The following is a 12,983-nucleotide window of genomic DNA, read 5'->3' on the forward strand; positions in this document are numbered from 1 at the left end:
GCCGTAAAAATAAAACAAAATTTTTTTCCCACAAAAATAATTTTTTAGCCCCCAGTTTTGTATTTTCCTGAGGGTAACAGGAGAAATTGGACCCCAAAAGTTGTTGTGCAATTTGTCCTGAGTGCGCTGATACCCTATATGTGGGGGAGAACCAGCGTTTGGGCGCATGGGAGGGCTCGGAAGGGAAGGAGAGCCATTTGGAATACAGACTTAGATGGAATGGTCTGCAGGCGTCACATTGTGTTTGCAGAGCCCCTAATGTACCTAAACAGTAGAAACCCCCCACAAGTGACCCCATATTGGAAACTAGACCCCCCAAGGAACTTATTTAGATGTGTTGTGAGAACTTTGAGCCCCCAAGTATTTCACTACAGTTTATAACGCAGAGCCGTGAAAATAAAATAAAAAATTTCCCCTCAAAATTATTTTTTAGCCCCCAGTTTTGTATTTTCTCGAGGGTAAAAGGAGAAATTGGACCCCAAAAGTTGTTGTCCAATTTGTCCTGAGTGCGTTGATACCCCATATGTGGGGTGAACCAGCGTTTGGGCGCATGGGAGGGCTCGGAAGGGAAGGAGCGCCATTTGGAATGCAGACTTAAATGGAATGGTCTGCAGGCGTCACATTGCGTTTGCAGAGCCCCTAATATACCTAAACAGTAGAAACCCCCACAAGTGACCCCATGTTGGAAACTAGACCCCCCCACGAACTTATCTAGATGTGTTGTGAGAACTTTGAGCCCCCAAGTGTTTCACTACAGTTTATAACGCAGAGCCGTGAAAATAAAAAATCTCTTTTTTTCCCCACAAAAATTATTTTTTAGCCCCCAGTTTTGTATTTTCCCAAGGGTAACAGGAGAAATTGGACCCCAAAAGTTGTTGTCCAATTTGTCCTGAGTACGCTGATACCCAATATGTTGGGGTAAACTCCTGTTTGGGCACACGGGAGAGCTCGGAAGGGAAGGAGCACTGTTTTACTTTTTCAATGCAGAATTGGATGGAATTGAGATCGGTCGCCATGTCGCGTTTGGAGATCCCCCTGATGTGCCTAAATAGTGGAAACCCCCCAATTATAACTGAAACCCTAATCCAAACACACCCCTAACCCTAATCCCAACGGTAACCCTAACCACACCTCTAACCCAGACACACCCCTAATCCTAATCCCAATCGCAAATGTAATCCAAACCCTAACCCTAACTTTAGCCCCAACCCTAACTGTAGCCTTAACCCTAACCCTAGCCCTTACCCTAGCCCTAGCCCCAACCCTAACCCTAACCCTAGCCCTAGCCCTAACCCTAACCCTAGTCCCAACCCTAACCCTAGCCCTAACCCTAGCCCTAACCCTAGCCCTAACCCTAGCCCTAGCCCTAACCCTAACCCTAGCCCTAACCCTAGCCCTAATCCTAGCCCTAACCCTAACCCTAGCCCTAACCCTAATGGGAAAATGGAAATAAATACATTTTTTTCATTTACTTTTATAGCGGGTTTTTTAGCGGATTTTTATGATTGGCAGCCGTCACACACTGAAAGACGCTTTTTATTGCAAAAAATATTTTTTGCGTTACCACATTTTGAGAGCTATAATTTTTCCATATTTGAGTCCACAGAGTCATGTGAGGTCTTGTTTTTTGCGGGACGAGTTGACGTTTTTATTGGTAACATTTTCGGGCACGTGACATTTTTTGATCGCTTTTTATTCCGATTTTTGTGAGGCAGAATGACCAAAAACCAGCTATTCATGAATTTCTTTTGGGGGAGGCGTTTATACCGTTCCGCGTTTGGTAAAATTGATAAAGCAGTTTTAATCTTCGGTTCAGTACGATTACAGCGACACCTCATTTATATCATTTTTTTATGTTTTGGCGCTTTTATACGATAAAAACTATTTTATAGAAAAAAATAATTATTTTTGCATCGCTTTATTCTGAGGACTATAACTTTTTTATTTTTTTTGCTGTTGTCGCTGTATGGTGGCTCGTTTTTTGCGGGACAAGATGACGCTTTCAGCGGTACCATGGTTATTTATATCCGTCTTTTTGATCGCGTGTTATTCCACTTTATGTTTGGCGGTATGATAATAAAGCGTTGTTTTTTGCCTCGTTTTTTTTTTTTTTTTTCCTTACGGTGTTTACTGAAGGGGTTAACTAGTGGGCCAGTTTTATAGGTCGGGTCGTTACGGACGCGGAGATACTAAATATGTGTACTTTTATTGTTTTGTTTTTTTTATTTAGATAAAGAAATGTATTTATGGGAATAATATATTATTTTTTTTTCATTATTTAGGATTTTTTTTTTTTTTTTTTTTTACACACTTGGAAATTTTTTTTTTTACTTTTTTACTTTGCCCCAGGGGGGGACAATACAGATCGGTGATCTGCCAGTTTGCACAGCACTCTGACAGATCACCGATCTGTCTGAGAGCAGTGCAGCGTTACCAAGTGCCTGCTCTGAGCAGGCACTTGGTAAGCCACCTCCCTCCCTGCAGGACCCGGATCCGCGGCCATTTTGGATCTGGGACTTACTGCAGGGAGGGAGGTAGGAGACCCCCGGAGCAACGCGATCACATCGCGTTGCTGCGGGGGTCTCAGGGAAGCCCGCAGGGAGCCCCCTCCCTGCGCGATGCTTCCCTGCACCGCCGGCACATCGCGATCATCTTTGATCGCGGTGTGCCGGGGGTTAATGTGCTGGGGGCGGTCCGTGACCGCTCCTGGCACATAGTGCCGGATGTCAGCTGCGATAAGCAGCTGACACCCGGCCGCGATCGGCGGCGCTCCCCCCGTGAGCGCGGCCGATCGCGCTGGACGTAATATTCCGTCCTTGGGAATTAAGGCCCACCCCACATGGACGGAATATTACGTCCAATGGCAGAAAGGGGTTAAAAATGTGAAATCTAGATAAATGAAACTTATAAATGAAACTTATAGCATCGCTTCAGTATTTGTTTGTGCTTACATGTGCAGCATAAGTGATTATTAAAGAATAATGTAGAGGTATGCCTTGAGTATACCTGTCTTAGTTAATGTGCCATTTTCCAAACAGCTCCCCTACTGCAGACTACATTTCTGAAAGTGCCTCAGATTATAGAGACGAGCCTCATTGCATTGTGCTTGCTCTTCTCCCAGTCCTATTAAAGAACAGCAGTGGTAGATCAGTCTGTGACTGAAACTGTAGCTAATAATATGAGCAGTCTCCCCTGGCTTCAGCTTGTGATAGGTTTCTCCCTGTCAATTCTTACAAGTTTGAAGCTGAAAATATTGTCATTATATATATCACTGTAAGTCAGAAACTGACCTCATGTCTATGTCTTTTTGTGGATAGAATATATTCTTTAATGTTTAGTGACTGGTACTTCTGCGCTCGCTCTGCTTTGTCTATCACACAGCAGAGAAGAACAGTCATAAGGTAGGATAGTTGTACCATATTTGACAGCAGCATGCGCGCAGTTCCCCTGCCCACCCTGCGCAATGAGGTCGATACAACTATGTATGTGCAGTCTCATTTCCCAATAACACTGCTAGAAAAATAGCAGATATCTATGGTTGTATCCAAGGGCAACAAAGAAAGCAAAAGCCTCTGACATGCAGATTTTCAGGGGCTTTCCTTTCTTCTCTTTAGTGTGTTTACTCCTGGTGCAATCACGAGGGTAATTTATATCTCTACATTTGTAACCATGCACAATATATACAAGATATTTGGACAGATATAAACAAATTACCAATTTTGTCAGGCTTGACCAGCTTAAAAAATACGGTGGAAGTCCCCTTTCCTCCAGATTTGGTAGTAACGATGATGTCCCCTTTATCATTCTTGTCTTGACCAACCCGGCAGACTATCTTGCTGGCAGATATCCACTCAGCAGTTAGCAGACAATTGTGTCCACAGATGGTTAACCCTGTAAAAGAACACAAAAATCAGAAAGGTCAATGTTCTATATGGTAAGATTTATCTGGGCACACTGTCTGCTCTAGATTTATAGGGTCACTTAATATATTAGTTCTTCATCTCATATACGCCTGTGCAATCTACGAACTACAAATATTATCAGAAGAATAACTACAGTGTTAAGACCTGGCAGGGCGTTTTCTCGGTGCTATAGAGCTTATATATGCCTATGAGGATGTCGAGGTCAGGTCAGGAGAACCGCCGCCGGTCCGTGCATGGAGTTCAATAATCGGGTCGGAAAAGAATATATCCACATACTGCTAACTCAAAACAGTCATGCAAACAATACCACCAGACACTGACCAACTAATACCCCCATAAAGCTTCCACAGAATACCGCCACATCATTATAATCATTCCATACATCGTACAATGTATCCAGAAATGTATAAAAAAAATGTATGTATTAAAAATGCATGTAAAAGTCTGCACCAAAAATGCATAAAGTAGAAAATGCAGCAAAAACAAAGGGAAAAAAGCAGTAAAAACACAATAGAGCAAACTGTTATGGTCTATAAAAATATGGCAGAAAAAAAGCAGTGTTTTTACCCTTGGTTACATGGCCTTAGGACTGTGAGTAATTTTACAAGGGCGAACATATAAAGCCAACTCTTCACATAGGAGCAGAGTCCCGCTGATCACTACAGGACTGTGCGCTAAATTTGATCGGGCAAGCGTTAGCAGATAGGTATTAGGCTACGGTCACATTTGCGTTGTTGGGCGCAGCGTCGTCGACGCATACCGACGCATGCGTCATGTGCCCCTATCTTTAACATGGGAGGCGCATGGACATGCGCCGGCCATGCATTGTATTGCATTTTGCGACACATGCGTCATATTGACGCACAGAGAGGGCGCAGAGGACGCTACTTGTAGCATTTTCCCTGCGCCGAAGTTCCTGCTCTGTACGATCTTATGACAACACATGCGTCGCAAAACGCTGTGTTGTTGGTTGCGTCGCCGACGCTGCGCCCAACAACGCAGATGTGAACGTTACCTTACATGACAATCATACAGATAAATCCCTGCCTGTGTATTACATGGAGAGCTCAATTCCAACACAGCCAACTATTCTATTCTAAAGGGAATCTGTCACCCGGGTTTTTCCTATCTCGGGCTCCAGAGATAGCAGAGTGTAGCGCTAGGCTGATCTACCGCGCTCCTATTAGAATGAATGGAGGGCCAGTTCACATGATCGACCTCCAGTCCATTGAGCGGGGGCTGTTCCGAGCCTCTATTCTTAGCACCGGCGGAGGCCATTGCGGTTGGACTGCCAGCGATCGGAACGTTATCCCCTATTCTTTGGATAAGGGATAACTGTCAAACTGGAGAACATGACTTTAAGTTAGTTAAAAGGAATTTTGATGGTCTTGAGTAGTGGAGGGGTTAATATCTTTACTAGAAGTCTAGGGTTGAAGCGGAGTGAATTGGTCAATTCCTGGTGGTGTCGGATAGGGAAGGGAGAGTTATTAAGACTAGGGATGACCGAATGTGCTGGGATAAGGTGTTATGTTCGAGTCCCCACGGATGTTTGACAGCTGAAACACATGCAGGGATTAACAAACAGCCGCGAGACATGCAGGAACGTATTATTGGAGCACTCCGAAGCCACTCGGTTAGCCCCCGAGCATGCTCAGATAACACCTTATCCTATCACATTCGCTCATCACTAATTAAGACGACTGGTGACAGCACACAGTAAAAGGTTTTACGGTAAATTCCTTTGTGGTATATGGCACTAAATAGGTTAACCCCATAGACAGAGACATGGTAAATTTGAGAGAAAAAAAAAAAAAAATCTATAGATCTATAAAATTCAACCTATTCTTCAGTAATGTTCATGGAGGAATGATTCCTGGAAAACTATTTTCCAAGAAGTAAATGCATCATATTAATGACTGTGGGGTAAAATTGTTGGCATTGAACAAGCCCACGTTTCTGACCACGACCTCCACTATGGAAATGACAGATTAACGACGGAATGAGCTCAATGAGCTTTAGGTGTGACCGGTTCGGGTTGCAAGTACGCAGGACTTCCTGCAGAGTGATTTCAACAAGGCTCCAGAAATGGGAACCCGACACCGTATACTGGGAAGAAATGAAGGCTTATGTCAGTTACCTTGTTATTACTGTAATTGTCAAATTACTGCTCTTTCCTGCCGCCTGATGAGAGATCATTGCTTTCATATTCTGGTAAGACAATGCCCATGTGTACGGCACGGCTCCTGCCTGGCAGTAACTGCAGGGTATTACCGGAAGGCCCATAGGAAAGAGTGGAGTAATAAATGCCAGGTTATGGGCAGCGGCTATGAGAGCACTGCGCGAAGCAGAGGGGTCATCCTGCCTCTGACCACTAGGGAACGCTCTACTGGCGAGTAATACTGTCTGCGTTCCCAGTGTGTGTCTATACACATAACAGGAAGGCTGCTCTCCTTATTACACAGGGCAGAATTTAGGACAAATGTGTCCAGGATCCCTTTATAATCCCCTGTGTATGGTCCGTTACCGTCCTCTGGAGCTGTAATATGTGAGGGCAAGCTACATGTAACTGTGCCCCCCAACAAGAGAGCAGCCATATGAGATCACAGATTTTTAACTCCTTATATGCCATGGTCACCATGTAAGGCATTTGACAAACAGAGAACGCTCTCTCTGCCACCACAGCTACCCGCCCCCGAGGAGCGATCGGATGCCAATCAATAACAGCCAATCACTTGCTTCCAGGAATGCCAAGTGCCCCACTAGAGCCTTAGCTCTTCCCAGAGGACACATCTGATAGGCTGCCTGTCAGCAAAACGCTACCAAGATATTAGTGCAGTTTATTATCCATATAGAACATTTCTTTAAAATAAATGTATCAAAACGTCACATGTACAATGCAATAGTAGCAATGAAATCTACAGCTTGGCATGCAAGCAATAAGTCCTCACACACCTATATTGATGGAAAGAAAAGGAAAACCTCTAGTCTTAGAAGAGGAAGATACAAAAACTATTCCTTCCTATAAGGCCAGTCTCACACGTCCAGATAATTCCGGTACCGGAAAAATCAGTACCGGAATTATCCGTGTCCATGTGTCTGTGTGCTCCCGTGGTACATCAGTGTGGCACACGTGCGGCATCCGTGTGCCGCCCGTGTGCCGACTGGGTACCACACGCACTGTGCAGGAGACAGCGCTACAGTTAAGCGCTGTCCCCTGCATCTGGTGCTGAAGCCGCCATTCATTTCTTCTCTCCAGCATCGTTCGCTGGAGAGAAGATATGAAAAATCTTTTTTTTTTGGGTGTTTAAAATAAAGATCCCTGTCCCTAACCCCCTACCACCCCCTGAGCGCCCCACCCCCGCTGTTAATAAAATACTTACCCGGCTTCCTCGCTGGCGCTGCTTCCTGTCCTGGCCGCAGCTTTTCCTGTATGAGCGGCCACGTGGTGCCGCCTATTACAGAGATGAATATGCGAATCCACCTCCCTTAGGGGTGGAGCCGCATATTCATCACCGTAATGGGCGGCACCACGTGACCGCTCATACAGGAGAAGCTGCAGCGAGGACAGGTAGCAGCGCCAGCGAGGGAGCCAGGTAAGTATTTTATTAACAGCGGGGGGGCGCACAGCGGATCTTTATTTTAAACACCCAACAAAAAAAAAAAAAAGATTTTTCATATCTTCTCTCCAGCGAACGATGCTGGAGAGAAGAAATGAATAGCGGCTTCAGCACCACGCTGGGGGGACAGCGCTTACTGTAGCGTTGTCTCCTGCACAGCACACGGACAACATCCGTGTGCGGTACGTGTTTTACACAGATCCATTGACTTTAATGGGTCCGTGTAATACGTGCGCTCCCACGAACACTGACATGTCTCCGTGTTTTCCAAACGGACACACGGTCTGTGAAAACACGCTGACATGTGCAGAGACACATTGATTTCACTGTGTCTACGTGAGTCAGTGTCTCTGGTACGTGAGGAAACTGTCACCTCACGTCCCGGAGCCACTGACGTGTGAAACCGGCCTAAGGAAGTAATTAAAGTTAGATAATACGTTATACGTACCCCAAAATGGTGCACAGAGAAATACAACTTGAACAGCAAAAAAAAAAAGCCCTCGTTTTTTTCATTCCTTTCGTCGTAGAGCCATAATTTTATTTTTCCTCTGAGTAGCCCCACGTTATGAGAATTTGTTTTTACAGAGTTCATAAGTAACCCAACTAGGATTCTTTAGGTCAGTACAATTAAGGCAATACTAAACTTTTAAGTTTTGGGTTTTTTTATCTTTTAGTAGTCAAAAAAAATGTTGAACTCTGTAAAGACCAGAAAACTGTAACTTGTTATTTTTCTATTGATGGAGCAGTGCGAGGACTGGCAGTAAGCTGTAGTTACCTGGATATCATTTTAGGATACGTATGAGGTTTTCATGGATTTTTATTGCATTTTTTGGGAAGTGCTTTTTTTTCCCCCCTTTTTGCCGTTTACTGCAATGTTTAAATAATTTTATATTTTAATAGATCGGACTTTTATGAACATGATGATATTACATAGGTTTACTTTCTATATCGTTTAACCACTTAACAACATATGATGTACCGGGCAAGTCATATGCCGCCTGTTTGCTTCTGATGCAGGCTCGAAAGGGGAGCCCGCGTCCTTCCCGGCAGATGATGGTTTTGCCATGTAGGAAAAAGAGAATGCGCAAAAAAACGAAACATAACTCAGTTTTTAAAGGGTTCTTTTTTTTTTTTTGAAAGGGAAAGTGAGGTGATTGAAACTTTTTTTTTTACATGTTTTTAATTTGTATAGATTATAGTGCCCTTAGGGGACCTGAACCTGTGCTTAATACTTGATCGCTCATGATATATACTGCAATACTATTGTATTGCAGTATATAGAGTAACTAACATTCTCCTATGAAGGAGGACTAGGGTCCCTCGCCCCGGGCTGCCATGATAAGCCATCAGCTCCCCTGCAGTAGCGTTGTGGAGAAGGGACGATAGCAGACAGTACAGTGAACACGTATGGACATGTGAACGCAGCCTTATGTAGGTCTATTATGTTTTATTATTTTTGCACAATTACAAGGTTTGAAAAAAAAAATTGCTTTTGCATCGTATCCAGAGAGCTAGAAATGTTACTCTTTTCTATCAACGGAGCTGTGTGATGAGTTGTAATAATAATAGTATAATTGATATATTATCTTTATGCTGATATTAGCAAGTCAATATCGCTTGTTATGTTTTACTTCTTTTAAGTAAAAAAAAAAAAAAATTTGGGGAGAAGTTTTTTTTCCCTCACTTGTCACCCGTGTGCAGTCCATATGCAAACAGTTTTTAACATTAATCATTAACATAGTCATTTACAGTTTCCTATTTTACAGAACTGCAATGGAGCCATAAAATTCAAAGCCGACACTGTGGCTTCAAGCACCATCCGACTTTCCTTTGCACACCCATAAGCTTGAATGGGTGATTCTCATCGGATTTACAGAAGAAACTAGCGATTTGCATTTGCTCCACACGCAGATATGCACTGCCCCATTCAATAACACTTATCTGAACGGTGTCTGTTTTTTTTCCACGTATAGCACTTGGACCGAAAATATGGTCGTGTGAACGAGCCCTAACTGACACATCTGCAGGTTCCATCTCACAGACAGAATTATAACACAGCTGAGCTGAGCGAGCCGCAGCTGCTAACGTGTTTGTAATGAGACAAAGTTTAGCTCCGCTGTTCTGTGCTAGTGGGTTATAATCACACACAGCTCTGCTGTTCTGTGCTAGTGGGTTATAATCACACACAGCTCTGCTTTTCTGTGCTAGTGAGTTACAATCACACACAGCTCTGCTGTTCTGTGCTAGTGAGTTATAATCACACACAGCTCTGCTGTTCTGTGCTAGTGAGTTATAATCACACAGAGCTCTGCTGTTCTGTGCTAGTGGGTTATAATCACACACAGCTCTGCTGTTCTGTGCTAGTGGGTTATAATCACACACAGCTCTGCTGTTCTGTGCTAGTGAGTTATAATCACACAGCTTTCCTGTTCTGTGCTAGTGTGTTACAATCACACACAGCTCTGCTGTTCTGTGCTAGTGGGTTACAATCACACACAGCTCTGCTGTTCTGTGCTAGTGGGTTATAATCACACACAGCTCTGCTGTTCTGTGCTAGTGGGTTATAATCACACACAGCTCTGCTGTTCTGTGCTAGTGGGTTATAATCACACACAGCTCTGCTGTTCTGTGCTAGTGGGTTATAATCACACACAGCTCTGCAGTGAGATCAAGAGAGCAGACATTACACATCACACTGAAAGCGCCTCCATTCATTGATAATAAACTCTGGAGGCAGACTCAGGGAGATCTATGTCCGGCCCATAGCCTGGAACAGCATTTACATATAAGACCAAAAATGAATTTCTCTGGAAGACATCACAGATATCAAGGTATCATCTTATTCAGCTTCCTATGACCTGCATGCCCATATAGACGGCTTAGATTGTAGATCCTACTGAGAGATTCCATTTAACAGCCTTCACTCTGAGGAATAAATAATTGAAATATTTTTACAGTTTGTGACATTATTTTTTTATCACTGTAATTTTAATAGTATTTGTTAGTCCCACAAGGTGACCTAAACAGCTCCTATTGAAGTGAGCAGGAGCCGAACTGCAGTACCAGGCAATGGTCACTACACAGTGAGCGGCGCTGTGGTTTCCAAATTTGCTCTTTACATCTAGCTGCCACTGGAACTCCACACAGCTGATCGCACGGGGCGGGGGACAGGAGTAATTGCTGGGTTTCAGACCCCCACTGATCTAATATTGACCTATCCAGTTTGGTTATTAGTAGAGTTGGAATATTCAGCATAAGAGAATACAGATCTGTTTTCAGTAGTTTCAGTCACAGTTCAGTTTGGGTTTTTCCAATATGCAATGTTCCAATAATCCATCAATATCATTATTAGCCTATAGGGGTTAATAAATATGAGGGATCTATCTAAGGGATTTTATTATGTAAATCTGCTATACGGTTTCAGAGATATTGGCCTTTTTATTTAGCACTAAATTTTAGGATCTTTACCAAGGAGGCAGATAATAATGAAGCACAGCCTATAGACATGTCCCTAAGGAGTTACACAAAGGAACACCCAGGGGAGCAGCAGAATTAAAGGGAACCTGTCACCCCCAAAATCGAAGATGAGCTAAGCCCACCGGCATCAGAGGCTTATCTACAGCATTCTGTAATGCTGTAGATAAGCCCCCGATGTAACCTGAAAGAGGAGAAAAAGAGGTTAGATTATACTCACCCAGGGGCGGTCCGGTCCTCCCATCTTCTTATGATGAAGTCCTCTTCTGGTCTTCACCCTGCGGCTCCGGTGTACTTTGTCTGCCCTATTGAGGGCAGAGCAAAGTACTGCAGTGCGCAGGCGCTGAGAAAGGTCAGAGAGGCCCGGCGCCTGCGCCCTGCAGTACTTTGCTCTGCCCTCAACAGGACAGAAAGTACGCCTGCTCCGCAGCATGAAGACAAGAAGAGGACGTCATCATATGAAGATGGGAGGCGCCGGAGCGGACCCGCCCCTGGGTGAGTGTAATCTAACCTCTTTTTCTCATCTTCCAGGTTACATCGGGGGCTTATCTACAGCATTACAGAATGTTGTAGATAAGCCCCTGATGCCGGTGGGCTTAGCTCACCTTCCATTTTGGGGGTGACAGGTTCCCTTTAAGAAGACATTTCACAGCTTTTGCTCAACCAACTTTGTGATTGGACTGAATAGAAACGCTCTAGTGTTCTGTGTGCACAGCTCCTATGCAGCCCTATGTGTTTCCATGGTTACACAGAGCAGCAGAGGGACTGGAGACACAAAAAGGAAGATATGTTTGCAATCAAGACTGTGCTAAAGCTTTTTGTTACAGGAAACACAGGGAAGCCATGAGCAGACTGGATGCTGAAGCCACAGACGTAGAATGTCCTCTGATGATCACATGTGAAGATTAGACTTGGAGCAGAAAGCACCGGTGTCCAGTGATCAGACCGGCACCGATCACCACCCGCCCCCCGTGCCTGTATGATGCCGGCTCCATGACAGCACGGTACGTTACCTATCAGATCCGAGGGGCCGCTGCCCAGGTTCTCCCCTCTGATGGTCACCTTAGTCCAGGACGTCCCTTCTTTGGGAGAGATGCCGGTGACGAGCGGAGGCTGCCGCACCCGGGACATGACTGCAGCGCAGCGACAGGTTCTATGCAAGTACTAGGTAGCGGCGACTTCCTTTCCTCCGGATTCAGGACCTTGATGACGTCAAGATCACATGACCCTAATGTCAATGTACAATGTGACAGTATCCGGCCAATCACAACGCGGTCACAGCCGCTGGCTGCAGATGTCTAGAAGGACCTGGATGACGTCTTCGTCACGTGACCGGACCGCGTACCGTGAAACCGCGCAGTCGCATAGGCTTTTGCCATTGATTTGCCAGTCACTCGCGGAAGGATTTGTTTGCCTGTGAAGTGTGCACTGCAGCCGTGCCGCCGTATATGAGGGGAATGTGTATAATAGCGAATAGGTCGATAGGACACTTGTAGCTGACACTGTGTGGCCAGCATGCTCTCATCTTTTCCAGCAGGAGGCTGCAGTTCTACCTGCACCTCATCTACCCTATGATAGTATGATCGCTCATAACTACATGCAGTTTATCACAACTATGAAAGAAACGCTGTCTTTGTCACCCGTGTTAGTAACCACTCACAGACCAGCTTTCATTGTACTAGAGCTGCTTGAAAAAATGAAAGCTGAGCTGTGATTGGCTGCCGTGGGCAACAAAGATTGTTAAATTAATGACCACTGATAAGGATCGTTATTAATGCTCTGCTGAGAGAGCTCTGGTCAGGACGGGCACGTGACCCGCTTTAGGCAGTACAACCAGAGTCAGCAGGAGCGACACCGTCCGATAGGTACGGACTGGGGCTGATATTCAGCCCTGGCATCTGAAATCACACAGGCCCATGTTCTCCCCGTCCCCGTGCACCAGATGTGATATATTACTAATATTACCCTG

At 44.7% G+C, this 12,983-nt stretch overlaps 1 protein-coding gene across 2 annotated transcripts in view; it reads right to left on the minus strand.

Moving 5' to 3' along the window:
- Window positions 1-12,348, minus strand: part of EXOC2 (exocyst complex component 2) — a 253,824-nt gene extending 241,476 nt beyond the window's left edge. The window contains exons 1-2 of one of the 2 annotated variants that reach the window (XM_069730751.1): window positions 12,028-12,348; window positions 3,715-3,891 (exon numbers count right to left, since the gene is read on the minus strand). In XM_069730751.1, coding sequence (XP_069586852.1) covers window positions 3,715-3,891; window positions 12,028-12,145 — 295 coding nt within the window. In that variant the 5' untranslated portion in view covers window positions 12,146-12,348. The remainder of the gene's footprint in view (window positions 1-3,714; window positions 3,892-12,027) is intronic. The other variant, XM_069730750.1, reaches the window with a different exon arrangement.
- Window positions 12,349-12,983: the final 635 nt, after the last annotated feature.

The sequence above is a fragment of the Ranitomeya imitator genome, chromosome 6, assembly GCF_032444005.1.
Source record: "Ranitomeya imitator isolate aRanImi1 chromosome 6, aRanImi1.pri, whole genome shotgun sequence".
Lineage (NCBI taxonomy): Eukaryota > Metazoa > Chordata > Amphibia > Anura > Dendrobatidae > Ranitomeya > Ranitomeya imitator.